This window comes from Pollachius pollachius, assembly GCF_949987615.1.
Source record: "Pollachius pollachius genome assembly, chromosome: 3".
Classification (NCBI taxonomy): domain Eukaryota; kingdom Metazoa; phylum Chordata; class Actinopteri; order Gadiformes; family Gadidae; genus Pollachius; species Pollachius pollachius.
Window position 1 is genome coordinate 30,968,082 of NC_136936.1, and position 23,798 is coordinate 30,991,879.

At 47.0% G+C, this 23,798-nt stretch overlaps 1 protein-coding gene across 2 annotated transcripts; it reads right to left on the reverse strand.

Moving 5' to 3' along the window:
* Positions 1-51: 51 nt before the first annotated feature.
* Positions 52-21,850, reverse strand: LOC307072077 (X-ray repair cross-complementing protein 5-like). 2 transcript variants are annotated; one of them, XM_079731248.1, is made up of 21 exons: positions 21,822-21,850; positions 18,525-18,632; positions 18,230-18,413; positions 17,963-18,011; positions 17,614-17,736; positions 17,285-17,491; positions 11,122-11,236; positions 10,016-10,154; positions 9,553-9,665; positions 9,019-9,081; positions 8,722-8,859; positions 8,218-8,305; positions 7,558-7,688; positions 5,790-5,986; positions 3,484-3,568; positions 1,977-2,046; positions 1,776-1,885; positions 1,068-1,164; positions 856-923; positions 661-738; positions 52-470 (listed from the first exon to the last, which is right to left on the reverse strand). In XM_079731248.1, the coding sequence occupies exons 2-21, from the start codon at positions 18,612-18,614 to the stop codon at positions 456-458; spliced, it is 2,160 nt and encodes a 719-aa protein (XP_079587374.1). In that variant the 5' UTR covers positions 18,615-18,632; positions 21,822-21,850; the 3' UTR covers positions 52-455. The 2 variants fall into 2 exon arrangements, with proteins under 2 accessions (XP_079587374.1, XP_079587373.1); XM_079731247.1 differs by lacking the exon at positions 21,822-21,850 and adding an exon at positions 18,933-18,968.
* Positions 21,851-23,798: the final 1,948 nt, after the last annotated feature.

A 23,798-nucleotide genomic window follows, 5' to 3' on the forward strand; every position in this document is an offset into this window, starting at 1 on the left:
TCTCTTTGTTAGAGCCCTTCTTTCAGCAGACACTTTAAGCGCCAATCACCTAAGGCACCGATTTCACTTTTACGCTTAACTGATCGCCATAAACCATGTGCTAGACCCCAGTTGCGCCCTTTTCCTGTTTTGAGTTCTTAACAAGTTTTAATGGTGAAACATTAAAAGATACAACTCAATCCACACCTTCAACATTGAGAATCTTTATGCCTCGAGAAATAGGAAACCACACCAAACAGAATTAGGATCAAGCAGACATTTCAACATCAAAAAGATACAAACAAACGCCAACAGCACTAGTAGTGCAGTGGCTTGGAATGAGCCTTAACTCCGAGCCTCTAAAGCCTTGTCTGGGTCTCAGGGTTGGGTGGGGGGACGGCTGGGAGGGGCTGGAGATCCAGCTTCTCCGCATTCCTCCGTGAGGCACTTTAAAAGGCCCAGCCCTCGTCCTGCTCTCACATCAAGTCCAGCTGCATGGGAACAGAGGAAACACATCTCTTAGGGGTCATCACTGAATGAATGAATTAATGAATGTATGAATGAATGAATGTCTGCACAAGGCGTAGTAACATGACCCATCTCGTCAAATACGAGCATGGAGGTTGGTTTTCTACGGCCCCTGCTGGTAGCGTGTGAGCGGTGTCTGTCCGGGCCCCTTACCAGGTCATCCACGTCCCCGGGGTCCTCCACTGCAGGAGCCACGTCCGCAGCCTCCCTCAGCTCCTGGGCGACCAGGAACTGGCCCAAACAAACGGCATGTGAGAAAGACTCTGCATCCATAATCTCTGAACTGCACTCATAGGAACAACAAAAGGGCTTCTTCAGCCAAGAGGGGTTCTGGCCACGGGTGATTACCTGGTGGGCTTCTTGTTTGGAGACAGTGCTTCCTTCCACCTCGTCTTTGCTTATCAGAGTGATGGCGTCTGTCAAATAATGAATTAAGAGATTGATCACTACACAATAAAACTTACTGTTATTCCAAGAAGAGTACATTTACTTTTTTAAACCAAAGATCCTGTCCAGGGGGGAAGGAGGGGATCTGGCCCCCACCCAGGTTTGGAGCCCACCTTGAACCAGCAGGTCCCAGAAGATGGCCAGACCTCTGGAGGGAATGCTCCTCTTCAGCGACTGGAAGTAGCCGTTGTACAGGTCAGCGTTCCCCAGCTGAACACACACCACATCCATTATCCAGAAACACATGTAAATGCACACACACACTAATGATGTCTATATTTTTTGAAGAGAAGGTTGTTTTGTTTCAATGAAGATGACATTAAATTAATCAGAAATACACTCTAGACATTGTTAAGGTGGTAAATGACTTCTAGCTGGAAACGGCAGATTTCTTGTAGAATACCTACATCCTCTGTACACACAAGTGTACAGACGCCCATTTCCAGGAACCATCACTCCTGTTTTCCAATGGTACATTGCTAATCATGTTAAAAGGCTAATTGATGATTAGAAAACCCTTGTGCAATTATGTTAGCACAGCTGAGAACTTGAATTTGTCTGGGTGACCCCAAACTTTTGAATGGAAGTGTACGCACAGATGACAAGAATACAGTGAGCAGTTACACTAACCCCAAATAAGAGTTGTGTAAAACAAAATGGAGGCCTCAGGAATGCTCTGACAGCTGGCTGTATTCCACTCTCGGGCCAACATGAATCAGTCTGTTGCTTAAGACTGATTCATGTTGGCCCCCGGCCCAAACAAGTGAACCTCCCCCCCCCGCCTTAAGACCCAGCATCCATCAAACTGAGTGTTTGTTTACCTTCACCGACTCCTCTCGGAAGGCCTGGACGCAGGTGATGCACTTCATGTAGTAGGCTGTTTTCTTGTTGCCCAGCAACTGTTCTATCCGGTGAGTCAGCTGCTGGCAGGCTGGGTGGGAAACAGAGACACAGAGATAGAGTGAATGCAGCTAAACCGCCTGCTGGGTAATGTGAGGGAGACGTGGAGAGGAGCGGCTCACCCTCTCCGAATGGGAGGCTCTTCAACTTCACCAGACAGCGGTAGTCTCTGGCGGGGTTCACACTGCCCACCTGGGGACACAGGACCACGACCACTTAGTTGACATTCAAACATCCAAATCTCTTCTTTTCTTCGATTTATTTTTGAAGGTTTTATCTTTTTTATTAAAGATTAAAAAAGGAAGGTATGGGAGGGAGAGGGTAAGACATGCAGACGACGGGCAGGAATTGAACCCTGATCGCTGCGGTAAGGCCAGGGTCTTAATGGTACGCGCTCTACCTGGTGAACCACCGGTGCGCCCTAAATTATTTGTTTTCTACCTCCCTAAAAATTGCATTTCAACCCACTATCCCGTTTTCTGAGTGTCTGTGAACAGCCTGAAGCCCATCCCAGTCCGTTACAACAGGCGCAACACTCACTACTTCTGGCTCCATCCCAGATGACCCCATGGCACTCCGCCCACATCGGCCCTGCCCCCCCAGCATCCTGTTATGGTTGGACTGCGAGACATGAAGGGAGTGAGATGCACTCAGAGTGCTGTTTAGGTTGTCCTGAGTGCATTCCTTTAAACAAGCGGCCCATGGAACATGAAGTCATCTAGAGCCACGCCGTGATTCACAGGCTCTGCCCCGCGGCCCCCAGCCGGGACCGACCCCTGAGGACAAGGTTCAACTGGCCCCCAGCCGGGACCGACCCCTGAGGACAAGGTTCAACTGGCCCCCAGCCGGGACCGACCCCTGAGGACAAGGTTCAACTGGCCCCCAGCCGGGACCGACCCCTCAGGACAAGGTTCAACTGGCCCCCAGCCGGGACCGACCCCTCAGGACAAGGTTCAACTGGCCCCCAGCCAAGGACTTCATCAGGCAAATGTGTACTTGGTAAAATATGTGTACTTGGTGATATATGTGTACATGTACTTAGATATATATTTATACATGTGTACTTGGTAATATATGTGTACATGCGTACTTGGTAAAATATGTGTACATGGTAATATATGTGTACATGGTAATATATGTGTACTTGGTAATATATGTGTACTTGGTAATATATGTGTTAATGTGTAAATGTTAATATATGTGTACATGGTAATATATGTGTACTTGTTATTATATATATACTTGGTAATATTTGTGTACATGGTATTATATGTGTACATGTGTACTTGGTGTTATATGTTGTGGTCATCTGAATCAGTGTTTCAAGTGTCTCCTGAATGTCTTCTGGGGTTCAAAGCGTTCGTTGCGTGCCTCCCTCCACAGGACCAGGACCTCATGAGACCCGGTCCTCCAGCGCCCCCTAGCCCTCCACAGGACCAGGACCTCATGAGACCCAGTCCTCCAGCGCCCTTGCCCTCCACAGGATCAGGACCTCATGAGACCCAGTCCTCCAGCGCCCTTGCCCTCCACAGGACCAGGACCTCATGAGACCTAGTCCTCCAGCGCCCTTGCCCTCCACAGGACCAGGACCTCATGAGACCCGGTCTTCTAGCGCCCCCTAGCTCTCACCGAGGTCACGGTTCCTTCTGAGATGTCAGCCAGGTTGAAGTCCTTCTCGTCCGTCCGGCTCCGCTTGGCATCAGGCTCCTCTGGCCTGAGGTACAAGGAAGCAAGACCAGGAAACAAGTCAGGGACCAGGAAACAAGTCAGGGACCAGGAAACAAGACCAGGAAACAAGTCAGAGACCAGGAAACAAGACCAGGAAACAAGTCAGAGACCAGGAAACAAGACCAGGAAACAAGTCAGGGACCAGGAAACAAGACCAGGAACAAGTCAGGAACAAGTCAGAAAATCCAAAATAAACTGTCCTAACTTTAGGATGAACCATCAGCTCTCTTAACTAGCGAGATGGCAGCTATTTTATTACATGTATTATTATTATTTTATTACATGTTTTATTACATACATAGGCCTAATGGTGATCGACGTTTGTTGAAAGGCTTAATCCGTAATCCGACTCTGTAACTACGGAGACCCCTCGAGCATTCGAAGTTCTCTGTCGGGATGTCGGATACGCAATGCAATTCGCCGCCCGATTGATCTTATATGTTGACTACAAACCATGTAAATAGTGTTGTAAAAATGCAAAAATATCCTTCAACTTCCCTCAATCCTACACTTCTTCTATCTTAACTTAGCACTTAAGATAGGAAGTTTCTGTAATACGGGCCCAGGGAACAATTCATAGACCAGGAAACAAAGTCAGGGACCAGGAAACAAGTCAGAGACCAAGAAACAAGTCAGGGACCAAGAAACAAGTCACGGACCAGGAAACACGTCAGGGACCAGGAAACAAGGACCAGAAGACAAGGGACCGAAACAAGTCAGGGACCAGGAAACAAGGGACAAGGAAAGAAGTCAGGGACCAGGAAGCAAGTCAAGGACCAGGAAACAAGGGACCAGAAAACAAGGGACCACGAAACAAGTCAGGGACCAGGAAACAAGTCAGGGTCCAGGAAACAAGTCAGAGACAAGGAAACAAGTCAGGGACCAGGAAACAAGGGATGAGGAAACAAGTCAGGGACTAGGAAACAAGGGACCAGAAAACAAGTCAGGGACCAGGATACAAGTAAGGGAACAGGAAACAAGGACCAGGAGACAAGGGACCGAAACAAGTCAGTGACCAGGAAACCAGGGACCAGGAAACAAGAGATAAGGAGACAAGGGACCAGGAAACAAGTCAGGGACCAGGAAGCAAGTCAGGGACAAGGGATCAGGAAACAAGTCAGAGACCAGGAAACAAGTCAGAAACCAAAAAAACAAGGGAGCAGGAAACAAGTTAGGGAGCAGGAAACAAGTCAGAGAACAGGAAACAAGTCAGAGACCAGGGAACAAGTCAGAGACCAGGAAACAAGGGACAAGGGAACAAGTCATGGACCAAGAAACAAGTCAGGGACCAGGAAACAAGTCAGAGACCAGGAAACAAGTCAGAGACCAGGAAACAAGTAAGAGACCAGGAGACAAGGGACCAGCAAACAAGTCAGGGACCAGGAAACAAGTCAGGGTCCAGGAAACAAGTCAGGGACCAAGAAATAAGTCAGGGAACAGGAAACCAGGGACCAGGAAACAACGGACAAGGAAACAAGGGACCAGGAAACAAGTCAGGGACCAGGAGACAAGGGACTGAAACAAGTCAGGGACCAGGAAACAAGACCAGGAATACAAGGGACAAGGAGACAAGGGACCAAGAAACAAGTCAGGGACCAGGAAACAAGTCAGAGACCAGGAAACAAGTCAGAGACCAGGAAACAAGTAAGAGACCAGGAAACAAGTCAGGGACCAGGAAACAAGTCAGGGTCGAGGGAACAAGTCAGGGAACAGGAAACCAGGGACAAGGAAACAAGGGATCGAAAAAAGTCAGGGACCAGGAAACAAGACCAGGAAAACAAGGGACAAGGAAACAAGGGACCAGGAAAGAAGTGAGGGACCAGGAAACAAGGGACCAGTAAACAAGTCAGGGACAAGGAAACAAGACCAGGAAAACAAGTCAGGGACAAGGAAACAAGACCAGGAAAACAAGTCAGGGACCGGGAAACACGTCAGGGACCAGGAAACAAGGGACCAGGAAACAAGTCAGGGACCAGGAAACAAGTCAGGGACCGTGTACAATCAGGGGCCGTTCATTCTTATCCTAAAATACACTGTAAAAAAATGTAATTAATTTACATATATCAATAAAGCACATTTCACATAGTGTTAACAATCCCTGAATTACAAGACAACTTGTTAAAATGGTCAGATGACCCCATGACCCCCGGCCTGACCGGGAGGTCTCCACCATGACCCCCAGCCTGACCTGGAAGACTCACACTCACCCTTTGCCAAAGATCTGGGAGCTGGTCTTCAATTGCTTCTTCTTCTCCACCTCCTTCAGGGGGAAGCTCTTCTTCAGCTCCTCCAGCGGCGCCTGGCAGCACGCTGCCACCGCTAGGGGGCGCTGGAGAGCTGCCTGCAGCCAGGGCTCGATGGAGGGCAGTGGGGAGTCAGGGTGCACCGCACGGTGGTGCAGACACTACAAAGAGACGCATCATGTCAGGAGTCAGGGGGCACCTACAAAGGTCTTTATTAATCCCATCTGGGTTAAAGGATTTTTTTAATACATCTGGTTTAAAGAAATGTATTAATCCTGGTTTAAAGGTCTTTATTAATCCTGGTTTAAATGACTTTATTAATCCTGTTTTAAAGGACTTTATTAAAACTGGTTTAAAGGATTTTATTAATCCAGTTGGTTTAGAGGATTTTATTAATCCCGGTCTAAAGGACTTTATTATTCCAGCTGGTTTAAAGAACTTTATTAATCCTGGTTTAAGGGATTTTATTAATCCCGGTCTAAACGGCATTATTAATCCAGCTGGTATAAAAGGACTTTATTTATCCCAGATGTTTTAAAGGCCTTTATTAATCCTGGTTTAAAGGACTTTATTAAACCAGTTGGTTTAGAGGACTTTATTATCCCAGTTACTGTCAGTTTTGGTTTTGACAGCAGGATTACAGGTCAGCTTTACCAGGGATGGATTTCATCGGTTCTACCCAGTAAACTATTAATAAATACTGGAGCTTAATAAGATGCAACCTTATCCTTTCTGTTATCGGTTATATACATAAAAATGAATGCGCTCCTGGTGATTACTTTCCACATGAAACTTAATATACAATATATATATATATACACAAGTATACAAGGTTTGTATATTTGTAATGGCAGTGGGTTATATTACGACACCAGAGGAGCATAAGGTGTTGTTAAGCGCATGTTGTCTCTCTCTGTTCCCCAGCCCACCGCCTACTGGCAGGAAGCAGACTAGACACGGTGCAAGCTCTGAAAATCCCCTCATTCTCAAAATGTTATAAAGATCACTAAATGCGCACGGCAGGACAATGCAAACTGTCAAACTTATTTCTTATTTGGATCTAACATTTTTCTTTGCCTTTGTAGTATAAATGCTCGTAAATCATCATGCCAAGGTTAAGTAGCATAGTCTGCTAGCATGGTAGGCTATCGTAGTCTAATTTAGATTGCGGCTATTAAGACTAATGATTCCCAGGCTTTATACTCTATAACAGAACCTGTACCCATATATCCAACTATATATGTATTGTATATATCAATATATATGGGTAACGCAAAAGTTAAGCTCCCTTTCTGCTCTGATGGACGGTGGATACATTTATAACCCATTCTCTTCCTTATTGAGTCTGAGCATTTTAATGGTGATAAAGAATATTATTTTTTAATTTTTCCAATTGAAGTAATATTATTATTTCCAACTTTCTTGTTTTGCTGATCATTACTTTACGGTCTTCAGAGGATCAAACATTATAAGCAATTAAAGCAATCCCTCCACCTCCTGAGCCACATGCTACCCACTTGGAGAACTCATAAAGAATGGATTGGGAGTTACTGGTGGAGCAAACTACTAACTAAACATGGGGATTCTGGAAAATTGTGTAATTGTTTCGTCAATAACAATGTAAAACGATGTAAGATGGAATCTATTCCAAGTCATCCAGTAGGGATGTCTCCTCTAACAGCACCAGTCCTCCAGTAGGGATGTTTACTAACAGTAGCAGCTGCTGCTGTACCTGGAAGTGCCTCTGGAAGGAGGGGTTGGGCAAGTGGTGAACCTTGAACAGGTCCACCTCTTCTCCCATCTCGTCCTCCTTCACCAGCATCATGGAGTCAATCAGGGTATCCACCGCAGACAGCTGGCTCTCTGGACACACACACACACGTTCGTCGCAGACAAATTTTCGAGTCATACACGATTTTGAAAAGTCGGCGACGAGACGAGGTCTTGTAATGTGACATGCTTGCGATCTGCAATGTTTTCGTCTGCGACGTTCGAAAACCCCACGACGAAAATCGCAAGACGTATCCATTGTTGACATGAGGGAACTCGGCGCGCCCCCTGTTGCGTGAGGGAACCCCACGAACAGCTGGAGCTCACGTGCAGTGTTTACCAACTGACTTCACTACGCTGAGTAGGAGAGTGTATATATATATATAGGAGATACAAAAACTACTGGAACCTTTTTGACAAAAATGTAAAAAGCATTTATGTCAGTTCTAAACCTTAGATTTTCTAAATATCTTGCAAACGTGAATCTTGTAGTGTGGCCAGTCTTCCGACGAGACAAGGCCCAATTTCCTGGCTCTGTGATCGTATAGTGTGACATGTTAAATCATGGAGGAATATCTGAGAATCGTGTAGTCTGAACCAGCCATAAGCTCAGCGCTCCTACCCGAGGGCTTGGACTTCTTGTTCTCCAGGGAGGGGAATGTGAACTGGCGCAGGTCTTCCATGAAGGGCAGCTGGACGTAGACCAGACACTAGGGGAGGCGCAGGAGGGGCGGATGTTACTGAGGCTGGGACTCAACACTACATCTTCTCATCTCTGTTACCCTGAGCCACAGAGAACAGTCAAAGCATAACATCAATGTGGGAATTATTTATAATGAATGACGGTGAAGTGCATAGTAAGAGTGCATCGAAACAGAATAAGAATTAACGTTTAAAGTGACAACAGAAATGGGGTGAAACCTAACATGTATTTATATTGAACCGTACGTTTCACCGTTGTGTAGTGGAACATCCCTTTGGTATTTAGCGCTTATTTTATGTTTTTAGATCTGCTCTCTTCAAAATCTGCCCCTAAACGTCTAGGTTCCTGGCAGTCTGGTGGCATGGGCCCTGCAGTTGTCATGCCTCTTGGGGCAGAGCGTATGTCAGAGTGCGTCCTGCTCACCTCGTACTTCCTTTTGATGCAGGGGAATGCCGCCCCCACCTGCGGGTTGGAGCGTCGGTCGTAGGCGTAGCGCACGATGGCCACCATCTTGAGCTCGTCTAGCGCGCGGATCAGGGAGGACAGCGCCACACCCGCGTGCTACACACACACACACACACACACACACACACACACACACACACACACAATGTAGCATTACAGTTTAGGTGGAGAAAAACTGAATAGAAAGTCATATGTGTTATATCTCATAACAAATGCTATTTGAATAGAGAAGATGGACTGATTTTCAGGTCCTACCTCGTCGTCCTTGGGGGCAAACACCTTCATGGCCTGGTTCCCCATGAAATGGTGGCGGTGGACCTGCCCAGCCAGAGTGAGAGAATGTATATTTGAACTGTTAGAAATTAGTTCACAGCAGTACAGTTATTCACTTCAGAAACAAGGGCAGCACGGGAACGCAAGCGTCGGGTCACTTTACTAGTGGTTATACTGCATAAGACCCCATGTAACACCGACCCTGAGTCCCTCTGCACACTACGCACCTCTCCTTTACTATGCATCTTCTCACTAGTTTCAATTTGGGATCAAGGTGGAGTGTGGTTGACCAATGAAAACATTGGCCCATTAAATTACTAAACATGAACTGTATTCACATTCCACTTGTGACTGTTCGACACAATAATCATTCTGTATCTCCTATATGCTCCTGACACGATGCTGAGCAGCAGGTCGTAAGGGGACCCAACGCGACACTCCCAAACCCCCGGCTGTGCCACGCCCAGACCCTCGGCTGTGCTGCGCCCAGACCCCCGGCTGATAAGAACCCCGTACCGTGTTTTGTTTGGCGAAGCCCAGAACAGCGAAGCACTTCCCGTCATGCTTGTATTTCATCTGCTCCTGGTCCACTTTGGAGAAGGGAACAATGTCACTCCCATAACGGAAACCTGTAAAAGACACACACACACACACACACACACTTCTTAATCATACCTTTTTTAAGAAAGTAAAACAGCAGTTGGGTTTCAAATGACAAACAACGTTCAAAATGGAAGATCATCATCATGGCGTTTTGACGGTATTTCTCTAGGCGCACATTTGTAAATGGGAGTTTGGCTGGAAGTTCACCTAAGAAAACATTGGCCCGTTAAATGAATAAACATGAACTGTCGGCACAATCCACTTGTGACTGTTTGGCACAAGAATGAAGAACCCGATCTAGCTGAGCACTATAGCTGTTTATCCTACATCTCCTGTCTGCTCTGCAGACTCCAGCGGGGTAATCGCTCTCTCTCACCCTGAATGGTGTCGTCCTTCTGCACCTCCGTCTCGTTGTCGTCGTCTAGGCAGTACACCGTCTCTCTCTTCACGTCCTCCCGCTGGCCGCTCTGCGCATCCACAGTGGTCCACATCTTCTTCAGCCTCTCGTCGGTCACCTGGAGGTCAGGGACCATGGAGGGAGGACCATGAGGAGGGGGACAGCCTCCAGGAAACCATCTGCTAGACCAGAGGACCATGAGGAAACCATCTGCTAGGCCAGAGGACCATGAGGAAACCATCTGCTAGACCAGAGGACCATGAGGAAACCATCTGCTAGGCCAGAGGACCATGAGGAAACCATCTGCTAGGCCAGAGGACCATGAGGAGGGGAACCAGCTGCTAGACCAGAGGACCATGAGGAACCACCAATCATATAAGACTTATTACCAGGTTTAAAACCATAAAACTCACTCTTTAAGAATATAAAAGCACCCCAAACCATACGTTGTCATGGTCTGACCCGGACATAGACAGCGCTGGATAGGGGTAGGCAGCTGTGGTTAGGGGGAGGCAGCACAGATTAGTGAGAGACAGCACAGATTAGTGGGAGACAGCACAGATTAGTGGGAGACAGCACTGGTTAAGGGGAGGCAGCTCTGGTTAGTGGGAGGCAGCTCTGGTTAGCGGGAGGCAGCTCTGGTTAGCGGGAGGCAGCTCTGGTTAGTGGGAGGCAGCGCGGGTTAAGGGGAGGCAGCGCTGGTTAGGGGGAGGCAGCTCTGGTTAAGGGGAGGCAGCGCTGGTGAGGGGGAGGCAGCGCTGGTGAGGGGGAGGCAGCGCTGGTGAGGGGGAGGCAGCGCTGGTGAGGGGGAGGCAGCGCTGGTTAGGGGGAGGCAGCGCTGGTGAGGGGGAGGCAGCGCTGGTTAGGGGGAGGCAGCGCTGGTTAGGGGGAGACAGAAAGCGCTGGTTTGAGGGAGGCGTGGTTGGCCCTCGTGGACATGTACCATCGAAGCCCTGTTAGTCACAGTCTAGCAGGTTTTAGAAGGCCGATGAGAAGCAATATGTGGGAGGAATGCCTCCTTTCAGGGACCATTCAGGATATATAGCCCACTACAGAATGAGTGATGGGGGCAGGGCTGTACTTACCGCCTTGAACCCCACGATGCGGATGGCCACGGTGCTGCCGATGGTCAGCTGACAGGGCCACGCCATGGGTCTCTTCTCAATATTCTTGAACATGGACAGCTTCTTTATGGCCCCGCTGCAGCAGAGGGTGGGCACACATACAGATGTGCCTGTTCAATACAACAGCTTTCCACCAGTTCTCCACAACATTAACAACCACCACAAGTGAACTAAAGAGTCAAAGTGACCAACTAATCGTCAGTGCCCAGAAATGATTTAAGACTTAGAAATATTAGGTATTAACATAATATATAATGTATGTCATTTGGTGGACGCTGTTCTATTTCAGGTAGGCTACGCCTCTAGGTCTCGCCTTATGGGCTTGTCCCGTGCGCGTGCACTGAAATTTTCAGCTATGCAACAATCAAAGTGGGCACCGCCCACATTTCCCACGGCACCGTGTATAAAAGGCGGCACACACCGCCGCTCATTCTCCCTTTTCTTTCAGCATTGTCAGATCAACAGTTAGGAACAACAGAAAGTACAATGACTTCTTCCGAGAAACCTTGTGGCAGCAACGTGGGAGAGGCAACAGAAAAACTGCCCTTTTTAGGTCCATTGACGAGCGGTTCCCTTAGAGCTGGGCCCTTTTCAGGGCCATGCTGTTTCAGAGTCATGCTTCTGCAGCGGCTAGATGGCTCGCTACCTGTTCAGCGGGCACAAGCGCGGCGCATAGACAGCTCGCTGTTTGTACAGCGACTGACTCTGTAATGTCTACCATGCTCGCTGAGCCCCCTTTCTTTCATGGAATGCCCCCCTTGGTTCACACACAGTGTGGAGAGGGTAGGGGCAGAGGAATACAGGTTATTCCTGTACAGCGTTCCTCTGCTGTCAGCTCGCCCTCTCTCCGACCGCTATGCATGTTGGCAAGAGCGGTGCCTTCTACCATCGTGGTTGGACGTTGAGATGGGGCCATCCCATACAGTTCAAGCACCGTCCCCTACCCTTTATGGGTTTGGTGGAGACCAGGCTACGGGACCCAGTGGCAAGCCCGGCTCTGCAGCAGAGGTGGCCCGCCTCTTGGAGAAGGGGGCCATCACTACCGTTACCCCCCACAAGTCACACCTAGGGTTTTACTCACGCTACTTCCTGGTTTCCAAGAAGTCAGGGGAGAAGAGACCCATTCTGGATCTTCGCGTGTTTAACGAGGAAATTCAGATTGCTCACTATCAGAGCGCTGTTCCGATGTGTGAGAGACTGGTTCACATCCCTGGATCTCAAGGATGCTTACTTCCACGTCCCTGTTCGGCAGGTGCACAGGAGGTTTCTCCGCATTGCCTTTATGGGTGGGATGTACGAGTACCAGTGCCTGCCATTCAGCTACTCCCTGGCCCCGCGCACCTTCTCAAAGTGTGTGGAGACGGCGTTGGGGCCGCTCAGGCGTCTCTTCTACCTAAAGAGGGTTCTCTTCTACCTTGATGACCTACTTATTCTGAGCAACTCAGAGGAAGCTGCGAGAAGGGTCAACATGACGGTGATAAGCCATCTCTATTTCCTGGGTTTTGCCATCAACTGGGAAAAGAGCTCCCCGCTCCCCAGCCGGCAGATACTTCTACTTGGGGCTTTGCCTAGACTCAGCCACCACGATAGTGATGCTCTCTCCAACTCTACGAGACGCCATCCTCTTGGCACTCTCCCGCTTTCGCGTTCGCAGAAACGTGACCGCACTGTCCATGTGCCTGTTGGGGCTGATGGCAGCTGCCCACCCCCTGGTTCCCCTGGTCTGCTCTTTATGCACAGACTCCAGCGGTGGTTTGCTCGCTAACGGGTGGACCCCAGGTGACACAAGCTCTTGGTGCTCCTCGTACCCCGTTCAGTGTCACCCGACCTTGACTATTGGGGAAACCCCCCCTGCCTTTCTCAGGAGTGTTCCCTTGGGCAGAGTGACGTCCTACGTAGTGGTCTTCACGGACGCCTCGTTGACGGGTTGGGGAGGAATGAGCCTCTCTCACTCAGTCAGAGGCGAGTGGCTTACACCCTCCACAGCACACATAAAGGTGTTGGAACTCGCCGCTGTGAGGAAAGTTGCATTTCTTTCACCTGGTACGTGGCCGCCACGTTCTGATCAGGACAGACAGTGTGACGGCTGCGGCGTACATAAACAAACAGGGGGGAGTGCGCTCCTCTGCTCTCCACCGAAAGGCGGTCGAGCTTTGGCTTTGGGCTCATCAGTATCTGCTCAGTCTAAGGGCCTTCATATCGTGGGCGACCAGAACTTCGGTGCTGACCTCATGTCTCGCGGCGGCCCCGCCGAGACGAGTGGCGGTTACATCCCGACATTGTCAGACTGATCAGGCAGAGGTTCGGGATGGCTCAGGTGACCTGTTCGCGTCCAGATAGACCAAACACTGAAGGTGGTGGTTCTCTCTTAACCCTCGGGATATGGAAAAAAAAGCCACTGAATTTTTAGCAATGAATATTTATGTATTGAAATAACGTATCTGGATTTTTTGCCTCTGAATTTAACTCTTTACATTTTCAACAAATCATTTTCACCTTTATTTTTCTCTTTAACACAGAATTCTGCGACCCACCAAAAAGTGTGACCCCAGGGGGCACTTGGCACCGGCATTAAGTCGTTCTCGTGTGGAAACATGCACAAGCTTAAAACGAAACGTTTTTAACGACATCGATCACCTGGATTGGGGTCATTCGTTTTGTAACACCGAGCGCACTTTAAGTGGCTGGAGCAAACGGTTGATATGCCTCTGTGGTGGAATAACGAGTGCAAAGAGCCAACAGAATTCTGCACCAAGTGGCATGATACAGATATGACAAGGACAAATTAAAAGCAGGTTGCTGTCGGGCGCTTCTTCCCGAGGCACGCCGTGCTTCCACTGGAACTACAGGCTGATGCCGCTTCAGTTGCCACTCAGTGCGCAATACTGTTGGCTCTGCTCTCTCTTTCCACAGTGGGCAGCGGGCTTCAGATCATTGGCAAAGGGACCTTGGATCGCCCCAAATTGGTGCCCTAATAAATTGGGGTCCTTAAGCCACTTCAATTAACCTTACGCTGCATGCAAATCCAGCCAAGTCACTGCAATCAGATGCACACTTCACATACAGGCATTACTTAATCGTTTATTTCATACTGAAAAAAACAAAACGGTGTGCATTATAACAAAAACATAAGGTATTTGATTAGCATTTTACAGACGATACAATGGATAGGGCATTAGTAAGGTCCACCACCGTTGCTTCTCTCCCCATAAAAAGCTACAGTCAGTGTTTAATGACGTTGATTTACCTTTGAGCATTTCCTATTATAGACTACTATGTAAAATGCTGTTTAGAATTAACTTTTCATCAAGAAAGAAAGACCCAGGGAGTGACGCTCTTATTCCCGCTCTCCTTGCTTGACCACGATCTAGCATCTAGGATCGATTGCTCTTCCTTGAGTCCCCGGATGTTAACATACATTGAATTTTGCAGCGGACTCTGGCATGTTGAACTTGGGGGCATTGAAAATATTTAAGTTTAATTTTTTAACGTTGAATATTTGATTTTGAATTTTTTAACATTGAAAAAATAAAGGTGTAAATGATTTGTTGAAAATTGTAATAGTTAAATTCAGAGGTGAAAAATCCAGATACATTATTTCAATGCATCAATATTCAGTGCTTGATTTTTTTTTTCAAATCCGATGACAAAGATTTACTTCCATATCGAGATCTTCCCCCGTTGGCACAGACACCTTGGCTGTGGGCTCTCTTGTATGCGTTCCCCCCGCTCCAGCTGATCCATTCTCTTCTGGAACGGGTCAGACAGGAGAGATTGTCCCTCATTATAGTAACTCCGGAGAACCGCTCAGCTCTGTGATTTCCAGAGCTAGCGGCGCTCTCAAGGACGGCGCCGTGGCCGGTACCGTTCAGATCAGATGCAATTTCACAAACCAACGGGACAGTGCACCACCCGCCCGATCTATCGGGATGGCTGTTGGATTGGCTCCTGAGAGGTTGATCCTGCAGGGCAAAGGTTTGCCTGAAGCGGTTATCAACACTATCCAGAGTGCTCGTGCACCTTCTACTTGTTCCCTCTATGCAGCGAAGTGGTGCGCTTTATCTAAGTGGTGTGACAGGAACCACGCTGTCCCATCTCTATGCGAGGTGGGAAGCGTGCTTACGCTTCTGCAATACATATTGGAGAAAGGTTTGGCCTTCTCCACTATCAAGGTCCATGCGGCAGCCGTTTCGGCTGGCCATGCAGGCTGTGATGGTAGACCGGTCTACAGCCATCCACTGGTCAAGAGATTCTTGCATGGGGATAGACGTGTTAGGCCTGTTTCGCATGTGCTTACAACATGCTGGGATCTCCCAACCATGTTGCGTGGGTTGTCCAGAGACCCTTTCGAGCCTGTGTCTCAGGCCCCTTTGGATGCCCTGTGCTTTAAGATGGTGCTCCTTTGGCTTTGGTTTCTGCCAAGCGGGCCAGTGAGTTGACCGCTGTTTGTCAGCCTGAGCTGCTTGTTGCTTAACAAGGACAGCTCCTTTGCGCTGCTCAGACCTAATCCTGAGTTCCTCTCAAAGAACATTAAAAGTTATTTTTGGTCGAGGGATATTGTGCATAAGGCTTTTCATCCTCCGCCTCATTCTATTGAGGCGGAGGCAGAGCTGCATCTCCTGTGCCCGGTGCGAGCGCTGGCTATGTACGTGAAAACGCTCGGCCGCATTCCGCTCCACCCAACAGTTGTTTGTGTGTTATAGCAACGCTAGCAGGGGCCGCGCTCTCTCTAAACAGGGGTTTTCTCACTGGATATGTGAGGGTGTTTGCTAAGCCTACTCTCGGCGGGGCTTAGCGCCACCATTGGGCGTTAAAGCTCATTCGACACGTGGCGTGGCCGCTTCGATGGCTCTACTCAGAGGCGTTTCGGTGGAAGACATCTGTGCAGCGGCGTCTAGGTCTTCCTCCGGCGCCTTGTCCGTTTTACATGTTAGTCATGTCCAGGGGCTCATTCGGCCACTCTGTATTGGAGTCCGGGGCCCCTTCTACGGCTTAAGAATATAGGCATGTTCTTTTAAGCCTCTTTTTGCTTGAGAGTTACGGTTTATACCAGCATCGTTAATATCCTCTCGCCGGTTGGCGAGTTGGACTTGACTACCAGTATATCTCTCCCTCCGTTTTTTCAAGTATCAAACGGACTAGAGAGGTTCCTATTGGCTCGCTAGTTGACGAGTTGGATTCGTCTGCCAGTATATCCCTCCTGCTGTTTTTCAAATGAGAAACGGACGAGAGAAGTTGCTTATTGGCGAGTTGGACTCCATAGCCCCGCCCCCAGTGGTAGCAGACCTAATGGAAAGGGTATTGCTCAGTTTTTTCTTTTCCTTTTAATGGATTCCATGAAACACGGATTGAGCCAGAGTTTTTACAGACTCATTTTTTTCTATTGATCGTCACCTTGCTTGATCTAAGAGGTATTCGTTTTTTATTAAGCTGTTGTGTTTTGCACATCCTCTGCTTTTTTGAGTCTGATGTGCCCTGTGACTTTTTGTGCGGTTTTTTTGACTGGGGTCCAGCAGGAGTACATTGATTGGGCTCCGCTAGCTGCTTTGCCTTAGCCAATAAGGCGAAGCCTAGAAGGCGTAGCCTACATGAGATAGAACGATAGTTTTGATATTATAACTCTAGTTCTATGATTGTAGGCGTAGCCATCTAGTTTCCCACAGCTGTACCCTCCAAATGCTGAAATAATAGCGTGGAGGATGAGCGACGCTGTGCGCCGCCTTATATACACGGTAGGGCGGGGCGATATATCGATATTTGAAATATATCAATATTTTTTCAAATGAGATATGGAACAAGACGCTGTCGTCAACATCGATATAGTTTAATTTGCATTGAAAGTACAGCATATTTTATCCAAATAACAGCAGTTTCGAACCGCGACTGCCGCATGCTATTTCGTAACTCTGCTTATCTCTCTCCCGCTCTGCCTCCGGCTCACACACACATGGCTCGTGTGTGTGTGTGATATCATATAGTGCTATATCATAACTATCCTTTTCCAAAGCCTCTTACAATGTGTGAGTGCTTACATTCTTAGTATGGGTGACCCCAGCGGGGAATCGAACCCCTGACCTTCGCGTTGACACAGTGCTCTGCAGCTGACCTCGGCAGGATCACCAACCTGAACGTGTAGACCTGGTCCAAGCCGTCCTCCTCGTCCAGGGTGAACATCACCTCCTTCAGGATCTCCAGGCCCTTCTGCTGCTCCGCGGACAGGCCCTTCCCACCCCCCGACCGGCCTGCGCCCCCACTCACCCCGTCTCCTCCACCCTCATCTCCTTCTTCCTCCTCCTCCTCCTCCTCCTCCTCCAGGACCTGGAACGGTAAGCTGAAAGAGTTTGGAGAGAAGAGTAAGCAACATTAGACAGGAGGGGGAAGGAGAGGGGGAGGGGCGAGGGCAAGGGCGAGGGAGAGGGCGAGGGGTTCAATCTTTCAAGGTTTCCATCCTACAAGAACTGCAGTGTGATGCCAGCGCCGGTGAGGTTGCTGATGATGACGTCCAGCTGCTCTGGGTTGGCCTGGGTGTTGAGGTCAGTGAGGATGGCGATGCTGAGACGCTCGTACTTCTTCAGTCTGAAAGACAAGGCAGAAAGATGGGTGGCCCACATAACGTAGAATGAAGTACTACGTTTAAATAAATTAATATTTTCTTCCCACTATAATCAATCTCAAACGTTCATGTTCTGAAGAAGAGGTAGTGTTGCAGTGAATACGATTTCAATAGTTTTGTCTGAAAAAATGTTGCGTTTCTTAGTGACTCATGGACTATAACACAAGAGGAGTGTGCCAACAGTCTTACGGTAATTCTTTTTGAATGAGATCCATGGAGACGACAAGAGCGTCCAGCCCTGATAAACAGCAGTTATGGAGCAAATCATCAATGATGGATCCACAGTGAACTTAAGCACTGTTTGATACAGCGATAGCCTGGGATACACCTGAACATTGCAAAAATACTGTGTTTAAAAGGTACATTGTACTACATTTCATATTGCTATTACAATTAATTAGATAACTGCTAAAACAGTTCTCAGGCCCTATTGAATTATTGTTTGGGAAAAGATACAATCAGCCTGTTGGCTTTGAGGATGGATCTGATGCTCAATTTCCTCCAGAAGCTTAAAGTCTGGAATCATTAACTTGCGGTGGACGGTGATGTTCTGGTACTGGCCATCATGGTCCAGTTGGTTGTCTGTTCTGTCTGTGCCGAATAACACCAATCCCAACTCATCCTTATTCTCTGCAAACACCTGTGATAACATAGGATGCTTGCATGTTAATGAATGGTACAAACAGCTTGTGGGTTGGACTCTGACCTGGTCTCTACTCACTGCTTGGTGTGGTTCGACCGGGTATATTACCTGACGCTGAACGAACTTCTGAACGACATTCTTGGCCTGCTCGAAGGGAGGTTCCTGGTCGGAGCTGGACATGGAAGACCCCACGTCCATGCACAGGATTAACGCTGACTACAGACCAACAAAAATAACTAGTTTTAATAACTTCATTAAAAAGATTGTATTCAACTTCATTGAAAACATCCCACAGAGGTAGGATTAGAAGCACCATATTGTGTGGTTTAGTTAATACTGGGGGGAGGGGGGCAAAACACCAACAGTCCTAACAGCCCAGAGCTGAATAAAATCCTTCAAACGGACTCGGAGACACTGTCCGAGTGTCCGGACAACGGCCCAAGGAAGTCCTCTGAAACATCCTCACAAATGCCGCCAACGCACAACACAGATCTAGATAGAGAGAGAAAGCAGTACCTTGGCGGCCGGCGGCATTGTTTTCCCTCTTCTCACTGTGTGTGTCACTCTGTTATGAGTCCGGAAGGAAACTACAAGGGGATAAGTAGTTCCTATGTTCACGAACCAGTGGGAGCGGTACAGAGCGAGCAGCAGGGAATTCAATCCAAATCTACTTTTCACTGAACTAACGATGGAAAGGGGGAATTAAAATGTGTTTAATCAACACACAACCAAAACAGACCCAGGATGAGAACTAGAACTAGTATCTAGAACCAGAGTTGGAGCTGCGAGATATTGGTGCAAACGTTGATATGATACGCGGTGAGAATATAGGTTTTGGGGGATAGCAATATCTAAGTAGATAACGTAACGGGCGGTAATGCAACGTCATTGATTGCAAATATCAACAAAACTAAACAAAGAAAAAGAGGAGGAAGAAGACGACACACAGACCACCATTCCCCAGATTTGAGAGAAGTTTAAGGGAATTTATTCTTTGCTGTTGAAAAGATTACACAATGCATTAATAGGTTCTGCGGAACAAAGACAAAACGTTAAAGGCCCGACAGTCCGAGAGTTAGCCGGCGCCCCCTCCACGCCAGTCTGAAACATGGACATATAGAATGGACACCGGATTCCAAAATGGCGCCCATTCATTCCTAAGTAAACTGCTCAATGGCGCAGGGCAACATCAAATATGCTAAAATATGATTATGATTATTATTATTCTATATATTGGTTTAACTTTTAAAATATGATTGTTATTGTCAAGCAAGTCATTAGACATACTGTTTATTTCTGATATTTTGTTTCCAGATTTCGACTGTACAGTGCAATTCCGTTGTCTTTGAAAGAAGTTCCTTTTAGTTGGCAAACAAATTCAGACAAATTGGCATTAAAACAATCAGGACCTCCAAGACCAAATAAGATTAAACAGGTTTCTTCAAAGGGGAGGAAGTCATACGCCCGAGGATAACCCTAACCCTAACCCTAACAAATTGGTACGAGAGAAAAAGCTGTCTAGCAGGCTGTGAAGAAGCTAACGCAGTGTTCTGCTCCCCCTGCCTCCTCTTCCACCCTGACGGCCGCACGGCAGACAGCACTGCGCGGGTATCGACTGGTGGGACACATTGAGACGGAATTTGCGGCCATTGGGAGGGCGAACATTGCCCCTCAACTGCAACAACTCCAAGTTTGTTTGACTGCACTTCCTTTGCATTGTTGTAAAGGTTATGAAAGCTCTTGATCCTACAATCTGAACAAATACCATGACGTTGTATTTTCAGCTGATTTTGTATTTCATTCGTGTATGAAAATACATTGTTTCTGCAATGTTGAGGAATGTAAAATGATTGTATTTCTATGTGCCACTTTGATAACTTATTTTACTTTTGTAAGCCAATACTTTCAAGGTCATTCATTAAATACTTGACTTAAAAAAAAACTAAAAAAAAACCCATCAAATATGCTTCCGCATCACAGGAGCCTAGCCGCGCCCTAGTTCATGACGTACCGGATGCAGAAAGTCTTGTTTTTTAGCATTGCAGCGTCATAAGCGAGAGGTCTGAGCGATCGCAGTCGCATTGTTTACCGACCATGGAAGTATAAGTTAACTTCATAAATATGAAAGATTGTTACATATAGCATATAATACCAACAACATAGTAATTGTATGTTGGCCTAGAAAACAATACAGTTCAATTGCTTAAGAAACAGATTCCGTCCAACTATTTACGAAAAATGCAATCAATAATTTATATGCAAATAAATGGTTACATATCGATCAGCAACGAGGTTGGAGTAGCCTACCCACATAAATATTTGCAATAGGCCTACACCAACATTGTTAACTGTCATACATAGCTAAACAAGCAAATGAAAAATGAAATACTAACACAACTGAAATGTTTATTAGACGATTAACAACATTTAAAAATGATACCGTAATGCACCCGTTCTTTGGATCTTTTGAATAAATGGTGAACCGCAATGATCGCAAGCAGAGGAACGTGAGTCATTGAGCAGCAGCTGAACCAGTCTAAAAATCCCTTTATCACTAAAACACTTTCGGTGATAAAAAGTCACCACATCACCGAAAACCATCAACGTCATCCATGTTAAGTAAAAGGAAAAACCTCGGACACGAGAAGTTAACGGAGTCGTGCACTAGGCCCTCTCGAATGTTGGGCCGAAACAACATTTGTTTCACTATGACTCCTTTCAGCTGCCCACCCCTCTTTCTCCAGTAACAAATAATAACATAAAACGCTTGAGGTGGCGTTTTGAAAAGAGAAAACTTACATTTTTTTAGAACATGGAATAAAGATAATTATGAGCTTTTGATTGATATCCAGTTATTTTTTGCGGAGACACATTCCTGTTCCCCACTTGTATTGGAGTGAACAGAGATATCTACTTCTGGGTCCCTTGAATCGAGAGACCCCTGTCCACAGCCCGCTTAAACAGCTGCAATACCAGGCTTGGCCGCTGAGCACTGGTGGATTGCGGAAGTATGCACGGTTCCTGGGGGCTTGGTCTGAAAGCCACATGATCACCAATACCAAAGTCTGCCCCTTCCGGGAGGCCCCTCATGGGACCTCTGGGCGAGGAAAATTAGAATGGGAGTCAATGGAAAGAAATGTATTATTTTCTGATCCCAGTCATTAAATGCCTTGGATTACACATATCCACGTTTTGTGTGGGTCCAAATAATAATTTTTCACTTAAAGAGTTTGACCGTTTATTGTGCAATTGTTCAGTTAAAGGCTGTAGAGAAAACACAATGAGAAAGACTACACGTCTCGTATGTGACGTCACGCTCCCTGCGACTGGCGTGGACAAGACCGACAATCTCCCCATAGGCATAACTGAAAATCTACACATGCCCCGCCTTATAATGGTTTTTACCTCTTTCGATGCTGTTATCCTCCCCTTGGAAAAAAAACGGTGACGTGGAGCAGAGAGATCGCAATGTCTGTACCAGAGTGGTGGTGATGCATATCATTCGCGTCGAGAGCAGCGAGGGGCTGTAGTTCACAAAGCGGCCTCACATAAAACCTAACAACAACAACATAATTACTTTCTCTCCATTGAAACCCATTCTAATTTTCCTAGCCCAGAGGTCCCATGGGGGTCTCCCGGAAGGGGTGGACTTACGAGCTCTATACTGCTGGCAACTCCTCCTTCGATCTTTCTCACATAGCTAAAACAAATGGGCATCCTAAGACCTATGGTATTCTATGAGAACTCCTTATCAATCTTTGTTAACCTTACGTACATAACTGTTACTGCATAACTGTTACTACCTAATTTATTTTATTTATAAACGCACATAAAAATACATTCTTCGCACATGGCCTACCAGTAGTCTACTAGTACACCGTAGTGATGCATTCAATGATTATTTTCCTTGATTCAGTTCGCCAAGAAGAATCGTTCGGAATCGTTCGTTCGTTTAGTCGAGTTTCCGGTAGCGGTGAATCTAATAATGGTATGCACGGTTCTCAGCTGAGTCAGTCAGACTCAGCTCCTCCCTCGTTCTCATTCTCAAACGATCGTGGAAGTCACTAAGCCTCCTTCCCTCTTCACCACTGATGGCCAAAATAACCTAACAAACACACCCCATATACAGTACAGATATAGGCACACGTTAAGGCCCACGGTGAAGACCACATGTCCCAACGATAAGGGCCGTCAGATGCTCACACAATGCACACACTCATTCGAATCTATCTGCTGATAACACTCGGCCACAGCCCGGGGTGCTCAAGGCCAGGCAGGTGCTCTCGAGAAACCTCCACACCAGCCTTGACACACACAACTCGCCACACACAATTCGCTAGAAGAAAACACATAAGACTGATACAACCAGAAGGACATTACGCTCATTTGAAGCAGAACCTCTACAGAGGCGAAGCTCCGGAAGACCTCAGCGCTGTTAGGGACTTAGACATTTTCGCTCGATCGATCTCTTACGCTCTATAGCTCAGTATAACCTTTTTCACCTTACTAAATAAATCCGAGGCCCTCGTGCCGACAATTTTACCTCCTCTCCGTCTCAGTTTATCTGTTCAAGTAACTAGGCAGACTATTTTTCCCAACACCACTCACAGTCATTGAACGAACAGCAAGTCAGCGACTAGTGGGTCTGGGAGGAATCGAGTATGGGAACGAACGAGAGAGAAGAATCAGTTTGGTTCGTTCTTGTTAAAGATGTTAATTCGAATTGACTCGGTCGCGAACGACCCATCACTAGTACGCCGAAGGTAGGATTAAGCTTCAGGAGTCCCTTAATATCTGATGTGCGAGATCTGGCAAACACATTTGGTTGCGAGACCTTTTAATTGCTGGTTCTGGGTTCCAAGTTTACCAAGAAAGGCAATCTGAACCGGCATGAAGAGCTCCACCATGTAATAACTTGACTTATGACAACAGGTCAGGTACAGTTGCTCGACCCAAACTCAGAACACAGACTCAGAGGACTTTAACAGATTTAGTGTAAGAGATCAGATGAATGGAGAATGGCAAGGCAGCGTTGTTTAGGAGGAATCCACTTCTCAAAAACCTCTCTCCAATCCAATAACAGAGATGACCAAATTATTTCTGTATTTCTACAGCAAAGCCTTTACTTTAGTACCACACATTTGCAAACTGTGAGCTCTGCATGCCACAAATCCACTTCAAAGCCCAGGGAAGGATCTGTTATCTGCCTTCACCACCAAGTCTCTCATCCTTATTATCATGTTTTATAAAACACACATCACACAAATGAAAAATAATAGTTTTATGATGTTGTAAACGTTTATTTCATTCATTTATATTCCATTCAATTTCCATCTCTTTGGCAAACTTACATGAAATCAAGAAATATCTCATACAGACTAA

Coding starts and splice junctions, on each gene's coding strand:
- LOC307072077 (XM_079731247.1), bottom strand. Junction 17,492..17,613: donor GGCATCACACTGCAGTTCTT/GTAGGATGGAAA, acceptor AAACTCTTTCAG/CTTACCGTTCCAGGTCCTGG. Junction 3,569..5,789: donor TCCCAGATCTTTGGCAAAGG/GTGAGTGTGAGT, acceptor CTTGTACCTCAG/GCCAGAGGAGCCTGATGCCA.